The sequence below is a fragment of the Anticarsia gemmatalis genome, chromosome 7, assembly GCF_050436995.1.
Source record: "Anticarsia gemmatalis isolate Benzon Research Colony breed Stoneville strain chromosome 7, ilAntGemm2 primary, whole genome shotgun sequence".
Classification (NCBI taxonomy): domain Eukaryota; kingdom Metazoa; phylum Arthropoda; class Insecta; order Lepidoptera; family Erebidae; genus Anticarsia; species Anticarsia gemmatalis.
The window spans coordinates 6360563-6381802 of NC_134751.1; the positions used below are offsets into that span (position 1 = coordinate 6360563).

The window sequence follows — 21240 nt, forward strand, 5'->3', positions numbered from 1 at the left end:
TAGTTTCCATAGTGATGTGCTTAATAGTATTCGGTCCGAATTCATTGGAATAGGTATGATTTTTATTTCAAGGAATATTGATGGAATATAGGAATAAGGAATATGGATATTTATTTTATTTCATCAAGGATACTCCACCTAATGAAAAATTTGTGTCTTTAACTATTATTGGTTTTGATTTTATTTAATTACACTCTATACTAGAATATTTAAAAACAAACTGTTCCAAAATGATATTAGGGTTACTGGTTCAGTCACTTCACTAGTATTGTCAATTTGTCATGTGTCAAATCGGTAATAACTCAGCGGCCCTACTATAGCAGAAATAATTGATCTATTAAAACATTTTTTTTTAATCTGCCTTTGTATCAAATTCGCGGGTAATTTCCATTGTCAGATATCTTTTTTCCTTAAATTATTGTTTTCGACACTATCAAACTTTAATCCGCGTATAAAATTATTTACCGATGAAATATTTGGCTCTATAAGACAAATATAAGTCCAGGACGCTGACCTAAGTACCATTCGGGGTTAGTATATACCCTAAAGGAATATAAATATATATATAATATACTGTTGGATAGTAGAAGTTTTCTAGCCAGTCTCTGTGGTGTGACGTATTTTTGCAATCACATGACATGTGCCTTAATACATTATCGGATTATAGAAGGAATTGTGTGCTGTTAACAGTTAACACTAATACCTACTTACAGGTGTATGATGCGTGATTTGAAATTATAGGGATCCTTCGTCTAATTAGATTCTTAATTGTGCCAAATTTTATTTATATCGGTTTAGTCGTTTTAGTGTATTCAAAATACAATTAATTGGAGAAAATGTTCATTCATTTATTAATTTTTGAGTTTATTGCGAACAAGCAGACAGACGTAGCTTGAGACTGTCATAAAACACTAAGTGCTCATTCACGTTGACTCGCGGGCGCGGTCGCGAAATATCAAACGTATGGCGTAGTTCCCAAGTGTTCACGTAGAAACCGTATGCGCGGTCTAACTCGCGGGCGAGCTAGCGGTGCCGCGCGCGGCCCGCGTGGCGCGCTCGCGGCAATATCAAACGCGTGAAGATGTTCGTGTGTGTTCACGTCGAACTAGCGGTGGCGGGCGCGATTCACTCGCGACGTCAAGTAAGTTCAACCAGTTTGAACCAGTTTGAGCCAAACGAAAAAAAATCAATTCGGTAAAAGAAAAATCCTTTCGAGGATTGCGATGAACATATGTACATAAAAAAATAATTTTATCATATCTTTTGTCACATGCGTATTGATTCATATTATAGTAGTTATAGTAAATAAACAACGGTTTTTCCAATGTTTGGTTTCACTGACCCTGGTTAATTATCTATTTCAATCATTTCTATGTATATCTTATCTGATTCTGTTAGTCATAGTATAATTAGGCCACCAAAAGACGATTAATTAACGCTTCTTCGTTAGACCCTTACAAGAATACCGATACTTGAAAATTTCGCTAAAGATTATCTGGTTTTGATAAAGTGAATATAAAAAACTATTTTTAGCTTCGAAGTAAAGATAAAACTATCTAAATGAGTACACTTACGTATAAAGACAGATATATAAATAAAGATGATCACTGTATTACTTTTGATATCAAATAGATAAGTGTCATCAATACTAATAAAATATAGATAGAGTTTTTATTTCATTGAACGCACTAATCCTTAAAAATCATCATCATGATTGGGCTATTAGGTAACTGAAAAAAATCGTCTCAGATGATTTAGATACCAACTATGATAAATACAATTTTGATCGAAGCTAAAGAAACTTTACTCTTAAACTATCTATATTTTATGTACACAGGTATTGATGTCACACCGGGAAAGATTCCCAAGAAAGTGAAACTATCATTATGTAGTATAATAGCAACAAAAAATACTTTGTAAATGAAATTGTTAAGCAAGCAGATGTTTATTTAAAAATCAAAAAACCATTTAACAAATTCAGTACTTCAATAATTGCGAAATATTAATATTATACCGTTAAAACGACGCAAAATATAATTATAATAATCTACTGGTATATCAGTTTAAGCACTCTTACGTGTGCGAACTGTGACACCGGCAGTGCTAGTTTCTGCACTGATTGAGACTGTGATGTCCTATCCTCGACTTGTAGTCTAAGGCACCCGAACAGTAATAGTAAATATATTCTACTGGTTCATGAGTATGTTGAGCACTACTTTGAGTTCGAGTGCCAACTGTGTCACTGGGAGTGCCAGTTCTTGCACTGACTGTGGCTGTCATCTTGAGTCTTTGACTACGTAGTCTAAAAGCATTCGAAGATAAGAGAAAAAAATCTACTGGTTCATGAGTTTGCTGAGCACTTCTTTGAGTTCGAGTGCGAATTGTGACACTGGTAGTGCTAGTTCTTGCACTGATTGTGACTGCGATCTCTTGTCTTTCACCACGTAGTCTGAAGGTACAACGAACAACTGCTTCTTGTCTCCAGGAACGTTCATTTCCTTGAAGCAAGGTGGCATTGGCAGCTGAGGATGCTTCTGCAACCATTGCTGGAAAGCTTTCGTTGATCTGTAATCGTGGAGGAATATTTTTAATGTCATATAAGTTGTTAGTTTTCTATAAATATAGAATGGAAGCTTTTTGTATTAAAGCATGTTTCCTTATGATTCTAATTGAATATTTGAAAAAACACATAAAATTTTAAATTATTCCGCAGTGTCGTGGATCTAAAACCGATTTAGCCTGCAAATATATTTTTGCCATCAATTGTTCTACCCTAAAAAAATATGATTTCTTGTTTTTCAGCATAATATTTTTTAATAAGTATATTTTCATACGTTAGATGCTGTATATCCTCCCACACGCAAGCCATGCTGCGTAAATCCTCTGGAATCCTGACTCCATGCCACATTTCCTCCGTGTTGTTCCTTGGAGGTATGTGTTTCTTCTTCTGTGGCAGGCTGGTGCCGAAGGCCACGATGTGAGATGGACTCGTCTCCGCTTCGATGTCAGATGCTACCTGTCTCTTCAGAGCGTTGGGACACGAAGCCTGAAGGAACGGAGAAGACATTTCATTATTTTTATTTATATCAAACTAGCTGACCTGCTCAACTTCGCTTCGTCTTCTTAGCGTGTCGATGGCAAACAAATTATAGTATTAATATTTAAAATAGTGTATGACACTTTCTGTCTTGCTATTATGCACTTTACTTCGCTTGTGTCACATAAGAGAGAATCGGTCATATTTTTCCCTGTTTTTGTAACATTTTTTACTGGTACTCTGCTCCTGTTGGTTGTAGCGTGATGTAATATAGCCTATAGCCTTCCTTAATAAATAGGCTATCCAACAGTGAAATAATTTTTCAATTCGCGCCATTAATTCCTGAGATTAGCGCGTTCAAACAAACAAACTCTTCAGCTTTATAATATTAGTAAAGATGAATCGCCTAATGTGTTGCTAAGCGCAAAACTCAGGAACAGCTCAACCAAATCGACTTATTGTTTTTGTATAATTGTTTTTAGGCACAGTAAGTGTTCTTATGCAAAAGAAAATTCGTGAACGGAGCTGTGAAAAAATAATGGATAACCAAAGGAAATTGTTCATTCAACTCTGATTTCCGTCTGGAACGGCTGTTATCGGCGTATTATCCCGATGTAAATCTATATAGCATGTTTTTATGATGAAAAGACTGGTATCACATGATCTACAAGAATCGATTATTTAAGTCAGATTTAATTACCGGATATTGCATCAAATCCAAAATTGATAGGATCAGAATTAGTCATAATAATATTAGGTAACAATAGTATTTCAAATCTGTTACCTTTCTGTTTCCTGTATAGTTGGCAATGCTCTTCAGTACGCACGGAATGATCTTGGGGTGGAGCATAATACCACGAGATGCATGCTCATCAAACCATACCTGAAAAATGTTAGAGTGTAACATACATTCTCTCGATATATGTATTTTGTTTACCTTCGAAATTTTACTAATTCTAGTTTTTTTATTTATGTGTAATTAGTTGCGTAAAAAGAGGTTTAAATTTGCTTCACTATTACGTTTTCTAAGTAACCGTTTTATATAGCTTAAATATTTTTTTAACATCAAGCAATCTGATTAATTAACTTTTTTTAACAATGTACCTGGAACAGTGTTTCGATATCTTCTGGTCTTTTAATTTCGCTCTTGAATTCCACATTACCTAATCCAGTCCACCAGTCATAAAACTCTTTAGCGATCTGAAAATGAAGTTTAAAATATCTTACATAAATATTTGATCATTCGTTTTTTCCCATTGATTGATTATATTTGCATAGGCGCGTCTATTCTGTTTACTATGGGTGCGTTCGTCTGATTATACAAAACCTAAGGCCCGGATCCACCACTTCTGAATAAGTATCGGTTAGCTTTACAGGTGAAATATTAATTGTGGTTTTCATACATTTGCTGTCAGTCAATCTCTTCTTACGAATAGTTTTTTCAACGGTGAACAGCTGTGAAACTTCCAGTTACCTTTTTAGTAAGTATTTCTGCTCTCTTGCTGAACTCATCAGACGCGGACACTTCGAATGCCTTCTGTTTATAATGTGAGTCCCATTTGATCATGTCAGTTTCCGATTCATTGCAGTACAACATTTCAAAATGTGGGTTTTGTCTGGATGCTTGATACCTGTGATATTAACAAATACATATTACACAATATATCTATCTTGTTACAGAATGAAGAAAAGAAAGTAATAAAATGTAATAAGCAAATTCTTTTAAATTTAATATAATGTGGTATACTCATACTACGAGCTTTGGGCTTGAGTGCCTTTATTAACAAACCCCATCTGAAGCTAGGTAATTGAAATAAGAAAGCTTTAAGACCTGTATGCTACGCTTTGGTGTACAGCTAAATCATCGCCAGTGTACGCGCTGGAGTCTGGCGATGCTAAAAACTGTTCAGATTTCATGATTTTCGACTTAATACTTGGTCCTTTGGATAAAGTTTTCGCCCGAGAGAATGATCTTGACAGAAGTTTAGAGAGGGATTTTGTCATGACTATAGACTTAGATCCGGCCGCCTTCATTTTAGATCTCTTTTTGTCAATACTGGCTGTCAGTACTGAGGAGGTGGTCCATCCCTCGGAATCTTCTTCCATTTCTCCTTCTTCTTCTTCTGCCGACGGCTCATAGTCACTTATAGAAAACGCGGGCCGTGCGTCCATCTTTAAACAAAATTATCCTTAGCGCGACAAAAGCTACAGTATATAAATATATTAAGATAAAGAAAGGCGCATTTATAAAGCAAGGGAAATTTAGTCCGATAGGTATTGCAATATTATCCAACCGGCAACAACCCGCACCCGCTAATATCTAACCCGCACTTAGCTAGCGTGGTGGACTTAAGGCCTTGCCCCTCCTTCATTACGGAAAGAGACCCTTACCCAGCAGTAGGACAGTAATGGGCTAAATTTATAAATATAGGTATAGCAACGAAGTAAATGTCCTTGTATAAAATAAAGGTATCTCACCCCACTAACTGACTTCCCAACATGGAACTGCTCGGATGGCACCAAAGGAGTCGAAGGTTCAGATTTGGGTGAGTACTTCGTGGCTTCAAGAGGCAGATCGAAGATCTTCGCGATTCTTCGGAATATGGCCGGCCCCACCAGCTGCCGTACTGTGTCTGTTTGGGAGTCCCAAAACTGAAAGCAGAGACAATTTGAACTAATGACATAAAACTATTACTGCTTGTGTATTTTTTTTCAAAGCACTTTATTATTACACAACTTACGGAAAAAATACTAGTATTTCTTCAGTGTGGAAAACGACCTTATAACCTCTGAAAGGTAAAAGCAGGAAAACCACAATAGCTGCTGACTAAAGGAGGTATTTCATATCAGTTTAATATATATGTTAGCTAATACTACTTGCCATAGCCACTGTATAATACCATTTATTACCTACCTTTATGCATCTATTGGTCAATACAGCAACAATTGATCATTCAATAGTATTCATTTAACTACAACTTGTTCGAAAGAACGTAGATTCTAGTCGATGTAACAACTTCCGCTGATAAAATTAAACGCAAAGACCTTTTTCAATGATTCATACCAGTACTAAATAAAAAAGATAAATACGAATATTGTTCGCTCATGTTCTAGCAAAAACTAGCGTTCTAATAAGACAAACCTGTTCATCTTTATACGATAATTCTAGCGCTTTGATAGTATTTATCCAATGTTCTTTAACCGATGCTTCATTTTGTTCATATCGGGACGGCGTAATAACTCGCAAGTTTTTTGGTTTGGTCCAAAGTTTAACCAGTCGTCGCTTTCCACAGGACATGGCTAATAAATGGTACACCTAAATGATTGCACGCAAATAATCATTAAAATAATAAACAGAATGTACGAAAATTCTTCTTTATTCAGAATGTCAATTTATAAGTAATAAAAAAATGATAACTAGTCTATGAATCAGAACTTATTAAATAAAATAGGTTATAACTATTTAATATTTATATTAGTACAAAACTAGTGGTGAAACTATATAAATAAAAATCTTAAAAATATAGTGTCAAACGGGCTTACAATATTCTATTAAAATACCAAACAATAAATAACAATTTGGAGATCATAAAAATTATCAAAAGCGCCATCTATTAAATATAATCAGTAACATGTGAAATGTTCCTATCCAACGAGCAACTGCGACGTCAAAGTGAAAATGTTCTGCTACAATTCTTCATATCGTTACGGTTCAAGAAAATTCCAACAGATGGCGCTTTGCGACATTATTGAAAAGGCAGTGAAGTTATTGAGATGACGCTATTGTAGTGATTATTGAAATTTTTATGCATTTGATCGTATTAAAATACTTATGAAATAATAGAGTTAGTTGTAATAATTTATTTTTTACCGAGGCGCTCTGCGTCTTCGATAGTATCGGGCACATTCTGCCCTCTAGTTTCTGGTTGCGTTAGTACTAATCCAGCTGATATCAGTGCAGTTACTGCAAACATCATAGATGGTATTCCGGACCAGTATTCCATCAAGGGAGGAGTTAGTGGCGCTATGATCGAGCCAATACGACCTAACATCGAAGAAAAACCTAAGAAGGAATGTCTATGTCGCGTTGGGTATAATTCAGCTGTAAATAAGTACAGTGAAGTCATAACCATCCCTATACAATATTTTCCCGTCAAATATAAAATTAAAGGAGCAATATACATCCCTTGGGGTATAAAAGCAAATGCTATGCAACAAACTGCACAAACAAAGAAGCCCACGAATAAAGTGATTCTTCTGCCTACTCTATCTAAGAGTAAGACGGCCGTCCAGAACCCAGGGATCTCGATAGCAGCTATCGCAACAAAATTTAAATACATATTGCCTGATAAGCTAACCGAATTGATTGACAAGCCGTAATATATAAACGTAGTCGTCATCCACATAAATGGCGTAGTGCAACATCGACGCAATAATACTGGCGATTTCAGAACGCGATACAAAACGTTTCCGTCGTTTACATGTTTATTGTCTTCAATCTTGCGAGGTATCGCTGACAAAAGGAAATTCATGTCGTTGTCTGATATACTTTTTTTATTTAATCGAGCGGCATACTCCAATGTCGCTTTTGCTTCCTTTTGTTTATTTGTACTGAGCAACCAACGGTAACTCTCACACAAAATCCACAGGTACGATGTTATTACAAATACAGGAATATACAGAACTAATGAGAGCGTCCTCCAAGCGGGTATTAGAAAAGCTATAGTCCCCATGATCGCCTGCCCCACTGCAAACGCACTGGATATTGTGGCGCTTGTTCTGACTCGGTACTTGGGACCCACTATTTCGGACGCCAAAATATAAGCCGCGCTAAAAGCACCGCCGCCGATAGCGGTTTGTAAAAATTGTAAAGCGGTGTACATCGCAAAATTAACAGAGAATGCTCGAATAACTCCCACTAAAGCTACATTGAAAGAAAAGAATACTATCGACATCCGACGACCTAAACGATCCGATATAAATCCGGCGAGCACGAGGGAGACCATTCCTCCGGCGCTGTTCAATGTTCCAGGCAGGACCCGCAACCATTCTTTGCACTCCAAATTGAAATCATACACGGCGGTGTTAGTTCTCTGGTAGACGTAACTTTCACACGCTGTGGTAGTGTTTGTGTCGAACAATGTCGCCGGGCATGTTTCGCTCGCTCGGGATGACACAGCACTCTCGCTCGCGTTAACGTAGCGATAACAGTTATCAAACCCGGACGTCGTTGACGTACTAGTCGGTACGGCGTTCAAAATCCACGCTGGTGAAAATTCTGGCTCTGGACCGTCACATTCCGGTATCGCACATCGGTAAGGCAGGCTGCCGATGGTAAATATGTAGTCGGTTGCCATAAAACCACAAATTAGTGCCGGAAAAGCCGCGAGAGCGATGGAAATCATTTGAAATTTTCCGAATTGCCCCACTGCACCGTATAACACAGATTCGAATTCCATGGCACGATCACTGTTCTTTTCGGACATATTGACAGATTATGAACGCATTAAGTGAGCCATCAATATGTTGATCTTAACATTCTTCTTGTTTTATATAAGGTGCCACGCGATTCTTATCAGCAATTCAAATAAACCTTATCTCTCTATCTAGTTCTACAGTTAAAGACAGTCTTTTGTGTATCTCAATGTTGTGTCATATAAATAATCAGGTGATATTATATTAACATTATAGTAATGATTATATTCCTAATTCCTTCGGTACGCACTTTGAGCGACTTCTTGGACTTTGGACATTGTTTTTTCCTTTCAAAATATAATCATTATTACTAATATATTTTCAAACCTTGAAGTTTTATTGATATGGATTGTTCAAAACGCCTCACGTAGTCAAAGAAAAAAAAAAGTTATATAATAGCAGTGATCCAAGCCTTCTATTTATTTTTATAAATAGATTTTCATTCTGCGAAATTGCTCAATGACGTTGCTATCTTTATTACTTCCGATTACAATGTTTATTGATATAAAATCTATTGGGCTTATACGAGTTGCCTGTTAGTATGTTGTTGGTAAAACATTGATAACGAAAAATAAAAATCTGAGAGAAAGGTACAAACTTTTATTTAGGTAGGTAAATAGCTGTGAAAAGGAAGGTAGTTTATTAGTTGATTTACTGCAAAAGTTATAAATTAAATCAATGAATTAATACATCACATACAAATACAAATTTAAGATAGTTAAATACCATACAGTCCAAAATACTATTAATAAACAAGTTCAGTAGCTGAAAATCCATCATACAAGCCACCTGCTGAAGTATTGTTCTAATTACGTGATAAGCAAAACCCAACATGTGAAGTGGAGATACTTTGTTTTCCGATAAAGGCTTAACTGGTATCAGCCAGTTCAGATAATTTCCTATGTATCAGTTCTATAGGGGCGGTGTCGTGTGACGATTCTATGGGGGAGGTGAGCTGGTACTCGGCTTCGAAGGTGAGCCTCGCGTCCAACACTGCTGGATCGAACAGCCCGAGGCTGCTCAAGTATGGAGGCCGACGGTGTTCTGGGTGGTCGATCATCCATCGACAATATTCTTTTACGCTCCTGTATAATAAAGACATGTACATTATTGTTATATACCTTTATTCTCTTATTGAATCGTATGAATAATGTTTTATTTTGCTTTTGATGTGGAAAAGACTATGATATTACTAAATTAACTTACAGATTCTTTACAAATAATTATTAAAAAGATAAATCTTTTGTTATTAAAAAGCAAGAAAATCTTACTAAAATTTTCGTGGAAAGAATTTATCGATCTCTTTAATTAGGAATTACGAAAATTAATGCATGATTTTGTTCATACCATCAAAATAATAAAAAAAATGCATGCGAAAACTTAAAAGTTTTAATTTCAGAACGTGTTTTTAATATTTACCGCAAGTTCGTAATCCCTTCCCAAACAGTTTTAAGCGTGACAAGATCTTTGGGCACATGTCGTGATGATCTCCACTGTTTCTTAGTAAAGTTCCTCGGTCCATGGTACTGGTCATGCATTGGTAGACTGCGTCCGAATGCCGTCACTAAGTCTTCTCGCTGTTCCGCCACGATATCCTTGGTTATCTCGCGTTCCAGCATCGAGCGGCGGGAATTCTAAAGAATTTTTTAAATAGTTAGAATATCAACTTCTTTTCTGAAGTAACAGTGGCTTTCTGCAGTGTACCGATGATTACAATGTATTTTATTTAACAGAAAACGTTGGTACGAAGACTTAGGCGGTGACACCTATATGGAGGAGTTGGCAAGAACTGGCTAAAGATAGAAAATGATAGAAAAGTATTGAGAAGAGCTTTGTGCAATTATATAACAAGTTTAAAAGTCAATCTTTCGTTTGTGTTGAATTGAATCAAGTATTTGAATCAAGTAAGCTCAAATTGTATGTGCTCTACATACTTCTTTTGTTAATCCATGTTAATCCAAAATAGAAGAAACCAAACTTTACCTCTGGATGTCCGGTTACATGGGCAACCTTATCATCAACACATGGTAGTTCTTTGGGCACCACTCGGAGACTTCGTGCTACGTGAGTATCAAACTCAATCTAAAACAATTACACTTATTAACTTTACAGGATAAGTTCAATTTTATCCTACAGTAATTAATTAGTTATGCATTGATTTTACTTGAAATAGTTCCTTGATAGCTTTAGGTGTGAATAATTGCGACTGCTGATCCCCACCGAGTTGTTTCATGTACTCACAAAATTCGTTAGCGATCTGAAAATAATAAATAAATTAACTGTGCGTCTCATATCCTATTGTTGTTAATAAGTCGTATTTTTTTTTTTACTTTTTTGATTTAAGTATTGTTTTGTTTTTTCTGTTGTTCAGTTAATACTACCGAATATGTGTGTAGCCTAATATTTAATTCATAATTAGCTAAAATACTAAATTAAGTATATTACATAAAAAGATATGGATTGAATTACTCTAGTAATTAAATCAATAAACAAAATACCCTATCAGTGAGGTCATCGGCTTTTTTGACAAGGCTCTTCTCGTCTTCTCTCTCCGGCTGCAGGTAATGTGTGGCCCACGTTATTTGTTCACGTACCGGCTTGCTCAACAACTCTTGGTGAACATTTAACGGCTCCTCCTCATCACTAAAATATAGATTATTTTTATTTTTTCTAACACTTGTAAGTGTTTTACACAAAAAAGTACCATTAGAAACTATTACGAGTATATATTAGCTTCAGTCCGCGACTTTGTTTGCATGAAAATATTTCCACAAGAAAAAAGTAATTTTAGTATTATTCTATACGGTTAGAATCCACCTGTGTTCAAAATTTTATCCGATTTTTCAGTAGTTTTGCGGCGAGAAGTAATAAACATTTTATTATAGACAGTAGACAGTAAAACTTTTGCATTAAAAATATTTGTAGGATAACAAGTGCAAGTAAAGAATTATTCTGATCAAGTGTGTGTCGTAAATAAAGGAAACATAATGTACGGTTTTAAAATGGAAATGAGGATAAAAGAGACTATATTGACCATTCCACTATTCCGCGAAGGCTTTACGTAAGATCAAAAAAACAAAACTAATCATGATTCGACATTTTGAAGAATGTACAAAGTCCATTGTGTTATTGGATGAATGAGATATGTTCATGATAATATTTACGTTGAGATAACATTGTGACAAAATGACATTTTTATTTCGGTACTAGTCTGTAGTTGTAAACGATAACGTATCACGACCTCCCAGCTCGAAGTTTGATCTAATGGATATCTCTACATTAGTGTATCTATACAAATTATTTAAAATAACCGAAAGTATGTTTAAATTATCTCTATTATGATGAGTTCTCTAACTAAAACTTTAATATTTTTTATTTAGTACTAGCTGACCCGCGCAGCTTCGCTCACGCTTTCTTGTTTTTATTTAATACAGCGCTTTTTCAAATTTATTCACCTTTTACACCTTCTCTCGACTTCCACAAATAATTCAACACCAAAATTAGCCAAATTGGTCCAGCCGTTGACAAGTTTTAGCGAGACTAACGAACAGCAATTCATTTTTATATATTTAGATTACCATTTACCTGGGACAATATTCGACGTCGGTGTCAGAATCAATTTCTCTATCAATGTGCAGACACTTTCTATGAGACAACTGCGGTTCCTTCACTTGGCGTCGTGGTAGCTTCACTGTAAACATATTATTACAAGATATTACTTGATTAAAATGCTAATATTTTCCTTCTTTATGAGTACGGACATTGTCTGTTATCATTAAAGTGTCCGTGTTTGCAGTAATCTGGGAGTAATATTGCTAAGTATATACACAAAGTTGAAGTAAAGACTTTTATTACGCGCAATTCAGTTTAGTATTATTTAAATTGACGTATTTGTGCAGTAATACTGAATAATAATATGTCAATTTTATTATCTGTTAATAATATTCGGTGACGCTTAAGAATGCAGTCAATGACCGAAACGAACGAACCAGGGTAAATAATGCAAGTTTATGATCCCCGTATAATATTCGGCTGATAATCTAAAGTTCAGAAAGTTTCAGTAATAGAATATGATCTTAATAATTGTGTTCATAAATCAAATTCAAAAAATCTAGCACATAAGTTGAATCACTATCCCCCGGTTATCCCCGGTAGTTTATCTATTCAATAGTGTCAAAACTCATTTAAAAAAACGCTATTGGATAGATAAACTACCGCTAAATGTACCTCAGAAACCGGGGGTATGAGATAGTGATAATGTGCCAAACCTCTAATGCTCTCATCTTCTTCTTCTTGAAGCTTGACGACAGGTATGTTCAGTGTGGAGCACACTTTATGATACAGTTTATCAGGCAACACCGCAGCTAATGCTTTACTTTCCTCCAACTGAAATCAGTAAGCTTTAGTCACCGGTACGAAAATCCGACAACAATCACTCGCTAAAACAAATGTAGAAGTTTTTTACTTGTGGCCGTTTTCAATAATTATTCTTCTGTAAGAAATAGTGAATTAATTATTAAGAAACAACTGTTACTTATTAGTAACTATACTGTAGCAGGCCTGTTTTAACAAATATACTTCATAAAATTTGCCGTCATATCGGAGCAACGGTGTACTTTCTACAGGGGCTCAATATTTCGATTCAAAGTGTACGAGGGTCATCCGAGCAACCTGTGGTTTCATGCAGAGATGCATGTTGTCGATCATCAAGTTCCTGAGATTCGATCGCTCTTATAATACGAGCATTACTTTGAAAACTTCTTTGTTTTCTAAACTATTTACTCGTGATAACAACGTCTATGGGTTAAATGGTACGGGGCTTTGATTCTTAGGAAGTACACAGTAACATAGCATTTTTTGCTACGTAGTTTACAAATACGTACTACGCATCCGTCGAACACATTTAACTAAAAAAGGTACGTCAAACCTTATTAACGCACAAAAATTAAAAACTGTACAAAATGGCTTAACGGTTTAACCGATTCACGTAAAACTTTTAAGAGATGAATCTCTAAACTACTCTAAAGTTGGCGCACAACGACAATACTTTCAAGGAATCCGCACAACTTTTGAATAAATCTGAGAACTTACCGCGGACTGATTGCGCGTGTCTATATGATGTAGAACGCTCTTCCAGTATTTTCTATTAACTTGGACGTAGTCTGACACTTTGGCTTCAGTGACCTTCATTAGCCTGCGTGGTTTTCTCTTGTCGGTATAAATACCATCCATATTGCTATCCATGTTGTATGCGGTTTGTCAATGGGGCCGCATAGATTTAATAAAAAGCTGTCGGCGTGCGCATGGCGCGGCCGCGTCAAGTGATTTCAGCGTTGAACGCTACCGGTGAACAAATGCTCACTATTTCTATACAGACTAGAGTACGCTTACAAATGGCAAGCCATTTCCATTAAGTTTTTCATTCATCTATACCATTACACGGTTGAGTGAAAGTGATATTGTTTGTGTCGTCTTATTTTTCTTCTTCAACGGTGGACATTGTAATTAAAATATTATAGTTTTATTAGTTTTGTATGACAACCGGTTACTTAAAACTTGTTATTTACGTGTAAATATTATTAAGTGTCTACTTTGCTTTTGTAAAACTAATTAGGAAAATTTTGAAAAAAATGTTAATTTTAGCCGAATATAAATTTAAGTTACTTATTTCAATGTTTCTACATAGCGCATGTTAATGTTAATATAAAGATATCATTATTTTATTCTATCGATAATTTGGCTATTGTGTTAAAATAATATTATTTAATAGGATTTCACTTCATTCACTCAATAAATACTTAAAAGAAGTTTGAATTGTCGTTTAATTTATTTAGTGTGAGGTGTATCAGTTTGTGAAGTCTACATTCTGTTGACTGGTTTCCATGAGTACCACATAAACATGCAGCCACGATTAATTCCATGTCTACTCGACGCCGAGATTCCGTATTTATTTCTTTCCACTTTGTTTTACAAATAACTTGTGAAAAAGACATCAATATGAGCGCTGTCAACTATAAGAAAGAGATCATAATAGTATTAGATAGTTGTTTAACTACTTTACGAATTAAACGAATATATTTAAAAGGACCGCTACCTTACAAAATGATACAATGTAGGCATCAATAGATGGTATACAGGATTCGGTTCAGCAAGTTCAAAACTTGTATTAGTTTATAACTAGACAACTTAACCATCATAATGTCTACGATTTTTATAATAACTCTTCGATGTACAAAAAAAACCTTATGACTTAAATGAGTCATTAAATGAATAAATGAATTTTAATCAACTTCAAATATATTATGAACTCCCCTCAGAGTTCTAATAACTCCTGTTAATAATACAGCCACATACAAAGCTCTTAAGTTCGTCGAATTCACTGTTCCCACTCAATACGGCGCACTAGTTTACCACGTTCGCTGCCCCTGACGCGTATGTGCGTTTTGTAGAACGCACATACGCGTCGCGGGCAGGGAACGTGTTACTAAACCAAACTTACTTAACTCAAAGCATAGTACAAACTTAGTGGTCACAAAGACACAACACAAACAGACTAGTCATAAAAAAGTAAGTTGTTCAGCTCGTAGAGAAAATAAACAAACATATATAATGTTCCTGGGTGTATATTTCAATGTGTAAGATTTAGTAGTGCAGTGTCGCGTCGTTTGATCAATAGTCGCTCGCCCTCGATGCTCCGACCCACCAGCGGACTCTTGTACGCTTTACCCTTCTACTAAACGCACTACATACTCTAATATTACAAATCCTAAGCCAATTGAATTATTAAATTGAAATTTTAAAGTACGGCACTAGTTTAGAATGTGTGGTTTCTTAACCTCTGTAATTTCACGGAGACTTATATCCTGTATAATGTTGAATGTATACAGTTCATCATACTTAAATGGTAATTTGCAAATTGCAACATCGCATAAACAAATCAAAGTAAATTAACTTGAAAAGTTTACATAAAATAGAATCAGAATCAAAAGATGAATGAACTCTTTACGTTGAAGTTGGCAAGTTTATTCAGACTGTGCAGTTGTGTCAGATTTCACGGGAACTGGCGCTTAACACAATATTATGGAATGGCAAAACGTCAACTTAGCATAACACTGTTTAACTTCGCCCGGCGATAGTAAAATTGGAATAAAAGTTCACTACAGCCCTCACTACGACGGCTAAGCTTTTTAAAATTCACTCTATAAAGACTGGTATTCGTTCCTTAAAGTGTAAATGACAATTAAATGATTCAAGGAAAAATCAGTCATGCAACAACAGTAAAACGTTTACTTCTTAGGGTGCATCGATAAATAATTTATCGCCGGGGAGTGCTTTACAAACTGAATTGCTTCTCGCTTGTATCGATAAGTTTAAAGTGAGACGTTTTTACTCCACTGTCATATTGTATACTGTATAGCTATCTCTATACGGGATGAGTTTTAAGTCGCGGAACTTTTTTAAACTGCGCTATCGATTACTGATATTGAAACTTATCGTGTTGTATATTCATACACTTTTCATTTTTGTATCATAATGTTTTTAAAGTAAAATAAAGTATTGAATTAGTTTTTCTTTTAAATAAAACAGGATTATCAACAAGCTAACAATATGTTCAGCCCTATATTCGGCAGGTCTGTATCTTTAAAGCAAAGAAGTTAAGATTTGGTTCACTTCGCCAGCTAAGAGAGTGCTGGCAGACTTTCCACACTTTGGCAACTCTCAGGCAAGTCTGTATTTAATGGAATCACGTAAATTAAACTCAGTCTGTATATCTGTCCACTGACGACTGTTTAACTTGTGAACGATACAATGACGGTGAAGCAGATGTCTACATTGTTTCTGTTACTTCGGCCGTTAATAGATAACGTGTATTTAATCAATCATAAACAATTGTTTAAATGCTCGCCTTGATAACAACACGGAAGCCTTTTCTTATTTTATTGTGATGCTGACCAAAATAGAGTTTATTTGTGCCAATGCTGTTAAATAATTTATTTTAGTATTGGTACACATTGCAAATTGTGCATTTTAAAAGTTTTCAGTAGATTTTCATTAAAATTCAATTGGTTGAGTTTTATTTGGTTTCTAATAAATTACGAGATTTATTTCGTGATCCTTTTCATCCAATAATTTAAATGTTTTTATATAAATATATGCCCACATTTCTCTACATTCTAAAACTTTAAGGAAATGTACATACTGGATTACCTTGCATACTATTCTTCATGCATTTTTAAACTACTGTGTTCATGTTCGTCTTGGAGAGGTTACATTTAATACAAGTATAATTAAATGATACGAGAACACGAGTAATGTTATGCTAAATGCGAGCCACGCTAGGAATGCGATGAGTCGCGTCGCCGCCTCGCCTCGTCACACTGACGACTTAATAAGTTAACTTGTTACGGGACTTGTGTAAATTTACCTTAACACCCAATATACCCGCTCACACCCTTCCCTACATTATTCTTAGCTAACGATGTAATTTATATGATTGCTCAGTATATGTTTGTCTCTATTTCAATTTTCTTCTTATTTTTAAATATTTGTGGACTTTGAAAAGTTCAGCTTTGATTACTGCTGAGGAAAGTGAACGACCGTATCATCACGTTGGTACTGTTACAGTCGAAATAAACAAATAAACAATTGCTTTCTTCAGTGTTTGATTAATAGGTTTTTAGTCGCTAATAACCGTGCTAATAACGGACATAAGACTCCATCATGGTTTATTTTATTAACATAAACTTTTCAAAAACATAATCATTCAATTATATTTACCGTCAAAAAAAGCAAATAATTATTAAGGGCATGTTTCTATATTATATTGCATTTCATAATTATTAGTACTACAATCGAAAGTTTATCGCCGATTGTTGCTTTTACTACGTACAAACTTTCTTCGTAAACAGATACTGTATAGCAAACAAGAACAAATGAATAGAGTTTAGCGAGTAACCGCAAAGATACATAGAGTAATTTGTGATCTCCGTCAGCAGTTTGCACTCACACCTGGTTAAATTGGACCTACATATTATTGTTTAAACCGGCAAATATACGAGCTTATACGTACCTTCAACGTGTAATGAATGGCGCCTGGAAAATTTGATTATATGAATACGCAAGGTAAATAACAGAACATATTAAAACTGAAATATTATATTCTATCGAATAACTTGATAATTAAACATCATATTTTCAGAGTATAAATAAAATCAAAACTCTCATCGGTAAATAATTTCAGTAAGTTTGGATTTTCGTTAATGACGCGTTCCAGTGACATCTTACGCTTTGCCAGGATTGCGTTTATTTCTTTGTTTTGTTTCTCCTGTTTATCCTTCGATTTGATAGGCTTGGTCAAGTCCTCTACTTTTTGAACGAATTCATCGGTACATGGACATTTTATATTGGTTATACCTATATCTTCTTGGCTCGAATATTGTGTCTCTACGTGATGATATTTCTCTTTAGTTGCAGCAAAAGGCAGCTCCTGCCGCACGATTTCTCTGGGATCTACTAGCTCTGGTTCAATGTTCTTTTTTGGCGGCTTCCCTAGTATGTCTTTGACCCTGATATATTTCTCCTCAGTAAAATCCAAGTAATTGTTCAAATAAGGAAAACTATATTTCTTCACCCAGTCCTGGCAACGTCTTATTGGGCAGTCGCGAAGTATTGTAATATCATCCATGAGAAGGGGCTCATTCGATGATTCGCTCTCAGGTGCAGGTGGTGGTGGTTCAGCGGGAGGCACGGATTCATCAGAGTCGTCAGGAGAATCTTGTCTCGGCAGTCCGTCTCTACACTTGCATCGCTGGGATTCTAGAAACGCTTTCACTTGATGAAACTTATCGCACTTCGCGTAAATAAATTGCCTCTGAAGTCTAATCATCGGTAGATCGACATTTGATGCTAAAGTTTCTCTGCTGCCATGAGGAGTTGGTATAGAGGGCGCAGTATCGCCAACTATTACAAAAGGTTCTTGAATGCACACAGGTTTTTCTTCACCAAGTTCTTCAAATTTAAATGTATTTAAATCTTGCTCATCGACTAGTATAGATTTTGTAGTAATAGGAGATTTTTGGATTTCATTAAGTTGCAGAACAACCATTTTTTCTAGATCAAGTAAAAATGTTGTTTGTTCAGGTAGCAGCTTTAAACTAAAACTCACAAACTTTAAAAACAGTTGTAGTATTTTCTTTGTTTTCTCTTCCCATTCTTTATTAATATCTGAAATATGTCGTTCCCTTTCTTTAAAAGCATTTATAACGTCTTGGCGTTCTTTGATCTTCTTTAGCTTTTCTGCTACTTCTGTGCCGTGATAATTATCAAGTAGGAATTGCTTTATTTTACATTTTTTTCGTTCAGTGCACATCATATACATAGTACTTGTGGTATTCTCTGCCTCTATTTGTCTGTAAAAAGCCTTCAGTGCGTCATTTCTATCATATAGAGCCTGATTGACTAATTTTTGATGTCTGTTAAACTCATTTTCTAAAAGAAGTTTATAATACAGTTTAATTTTTTTCACCTCGCTGTCATATCTTTGCTGAAGGGTTTTCTCGAGAATGGCCTTTTCTTTTTTAAGTTTTTCTTTTATTTCTGTATTCATATCACTAATGATACTGGCGTGAGCGCTGACCAACACACCTTGCAGCTCTTTTCGCAAATGGTCTTCGAGTTCTTGGAGAGAGCTTTCATAAAAAGTGTTTACTTCTTTCATCAGAATTTTACTTTTTTCCGCAAGAATTTTTCTGTATATTTCTTTTACCTTTTTGGCAACCACCGATTTTTCGTGTTCTAAAATATGATTCCAGGCGGCATCATTTTCACGCATGAGTTTACTCATATATTTAACAAACCTCTCCCTCTCCCTCGCTAATACTCCATCGCCGATTGCAAGAATACCTTCATGAGTTTTACCCCGGGTTATTTTTGATGTGAATGGTGGGATCAAGTCTATTATACCTATCAATAGGTCACTGGGAGATTGCCACGCATCTTCGTCTGAAATAGTATCAAGCTGTGCTTCGTTTGTTTCAGATTCTTCATCTTTAGGCTTTACATATTCACAATAATCATCATTGAAGTAAATATCTGCGTATGTACTTGCTACACGTTCGCCATTGTTAGTCGCTGTGCGAATAATATTATTCCATTCCATGGTATAAAGTATCAAAATAACTCTTTTATTTAAAAAAATAATTACCTATCGAAATTCATGCACAAAAGATAAACTGACATATTTTATGTCATTTTATCGTTTTTAGAGCATAGATAAACAATAATAACATTATCGGTCAATGATTTCAATTTAAAAAAGTTATTTTTGTTAACTTAAACTTTTTGACATCGTTTACGAAAAAAGTGTATCTCAAGAAAGATTACTTACAATAAAGAGAAAGTTTATTCATAATTTGACATATAAAACTATTTATTGAAAAAAACAAAACCCTTTGCACACAGTTATTTCATTCGTTAACTGTAAAACCGTTCTCAGTAGTCGTAAAAAGCTTAACTAAGCAGGTGGTTAATGAGCTTTCTGGCACTTACAAAATAACAGTTTGGTATTCAAATAGGCGAACGTGTCGACGGCCTACCTGTGATTAGCGGTGGTGATGTAAAGCGGCCTGAAGCCCCCGCCGCTAGATTTAATTAAATACTTCCTTGTACCACCCACCTACCTACTATTTCACTTTATCTACTGCTCGCTTTATTGCTCTCTGCCGCTACATTGTAACCGTTTAGCGCTATTCATGAATATGGGCTTGTTTGAGTGTTAATACAGGAATCACTATCGTAAACATAATTTATTGTAAACCCGTCAATATTGGGCGAGCGGATTGCACGTATACGAGAATGTTATAATAAATTGCGTACATATCTCGACTTCATTCTCATTACGGATGCGGCAATGTCCGTCGGAGTTTTGTCATAATTCAGTCTCGGTTGAAATTATTTCCGTTGGGTCTGATGAGAAAACTAGAGGTGGAGAGCTCGAAATGTAAGTATTCGCGCAACAAGCCGTGGAATAACGACGGGACATATTTCATTCTTAACGAAGTTAAATTTCCGGGAAGGTCCTGTAAGAGCGTGCGTAACTCTGATAAAAGGCTACACTGCCACAATACGATTTTGTGTTTGTGTGACATTTTAGAAATCGTAAATACACAATGCTCCAATGGGATATAAGTGATTTATATTCTCACACTCTATTTATATTGACGGGTGTTTTTTACAAAGATGTGTATTTTACACTATCCGAAACAAAGTTTAAGATGGCTGTCAAAGTTTGTCGGATGCTTGACGTGCTTACAATAAAACAACGACCATAATTCAGAAAGTGGAAACAAGTTGGATTGTTTTCTACACATCATATCGGCAAATAAATCTTTGGGCCGCTTATCTGCCGTCAAACTTAATTCTCATGCATAATTCATAGCGTCGATTCGTGTGAAGAGGGAAAGTTGCTCAACTCGATACAACAACCTGGGACGACTGACAGCCGCCTGATAGCCACCACTCGCCCCTCGGCTTTACGCACTTTGTACCACTGTTCACACTATTCACATTTGTTATGAGACTTTCTGCACCAGGTATTTGTGCACACCTTACGAATGTCTGCTCCTTACATATACAAAGGAGGATTCGATCGGGCTATATTTTGCTAATAGTAAATTTTTGGTCATGCTGTAAGCATTGAATTCTAGAGTAACTAAACCTCCTTACAATTG

The 21240-nt window shown here is 35.5% G+C and overlaps 4 protein-coding genes across 4 annotated transcripts; all 4 read right to left on the reverse strand.

Moving 5' to 3' along the window:
* Positions 1–2333: 2333 nt before the first annotated feature.
* LOC142974403 (uncharacterized) lies at positions 2334–6363 on the reverse strand. Its single transcript, XM_076116710.1, has 8 exons — positions 6180–6363; positions 5516–5689; positions 4869–5209; positions 4512–4668; positions 4142–4237; positions 3822–3920; positions 2835–3046; positions 2334–2565 (listed from the first exon to the last, which is right to left on the reverse strand). The coding sequence occupies exons 1-8, from the start codon at positions 6333–6335 to the stop codon at positions 2334–2336; spliced, it is 1467 nt and encodes a 488-aa protein (XP_075972825.1). The 5' UTR covers positions 6336–6363.
* An 85-nt stretch (positions 6364–6448) lies between these two features.
* LOC142974402 (organic cation transporter protein-like) lies at positions 6449–8570 on the reverse strand. Its single transcript, XM_076116709.1, has one exon. It carries the CDS (start codon positions 8521–8523, stop codon positions 6898–6900), a length of 1626 nt encoding a protein of 541 aa, XP_075972824.1. The 5' UTR covers positions 8524–8570; the 3' UTR covers positions 6449–6897.
* Positions 8571–9111: 541 nt separating this feature from the next.
* LOC142974133 (uncharacterized) lies at positions 9112–13814 on the reverse strand. Its single transcript, XM_076116291.1, has 8 exons — positions 13604–13814; positions 12781–12898; positions 12098–12203; positions 11011–11155; positions 10677–10769; positions 10496–10594; positions 9932–10146; positions 9112–9597 (listed from the first exon to the last, which is right to left on the reverse strand). The coding sequence occupies exons 1-8, from the start codon at positions 13754–13756 to the stop codon at positions 9381–9383; spliced, it is 1146 nt and encodes a 381-aa protein (XP_075972406.1). The 5' UTR covers positions 13757–13814; the 3' UTR covers positions 9112–9380.
* Positions 13815–17658: 3844 nt separating this feature from the next.
* LOC142974134 (uncharacterized) lies at positions 17659–19742 on the reverse strand. Its single transcript, XM_076116292.1, has one exon. The coding sequence runs from the start codon at positions 19668–19670 to the stop codon at positions 17700–17702; it is 1971 nt and encodes a 656-aa protein (XP_075972407.1). The 5' UTR covers positions 19671–19742; the 3' UTR covers positions 17659–17699.
* Positions 19743–21240: the final 1498 nt, after the last annotated feature.

What these genes read in the sequence shown, in the direction of transcription:
- LOC142974403 (XM_076116710.1), bottom strand. Translation starts at nt 6,335, where the DNA reads ATGTCCTGTGGAAAGCGACGACTGGTTAAACTTTGGACCAAACCAAAA. An exon ending in CAGAAATACTTACTAAAAAG is followed by an intron (nt 4,238 to 4,511) that starts GTAACTGGAAGT and finishes CTTCATTTTCAG; the next exon opens with ATCGCTAAAGAGTTTTATGA. An exon ending in ACTATACAGGAAACAGAAAG is followed by an intron (nt 3,047 to 3,821) that starts GTAACAGATTTG and finishes CCGTTCCTTCAG; the next exon opens with GCTTCGTGTCCCAACGCTCT.
- LOC142974133 (XM_076116291.1), bottom strand. Translation starts at nt 13,756, where the DNA reads ATGGATAGCAATATGGATGGTATTTATACCGACAAGAGAAAACCACGC. An exon ending in AGAAGATGAGAGCATTAGAG is followed by an intron (nt 12,204 to 12,780) that starts GTTTGGCACATT and finishes ATATGTTTACAG; the next exon opens with TGAAGCTACCACGACGCCAA. An exon ending in CCGATGACCTCACTGATAGG is followed by an intron (nt 10,770 to 11,010) that starts GTATTTTGTTTA and finishes TATTATTTTCAG; the next exon opens with ATCGCTAACGAATTTTGTGA.
- LOC142974134 (XM_076116292.1), bottom strand. Translation starts at nt 19,670, where the DNA reads ATGGAATGGAATAATATTATTCGCACAGCGACTAACAATGGCGAACGT.
- LOC142974402 (XM_076116709.1), bottom strand. Translation starts at nt 8,523, where the DNA reads ATGTCCGAAAAGAACAGTGATCGTGCCATGGAATTCGAATCTGTGTTA.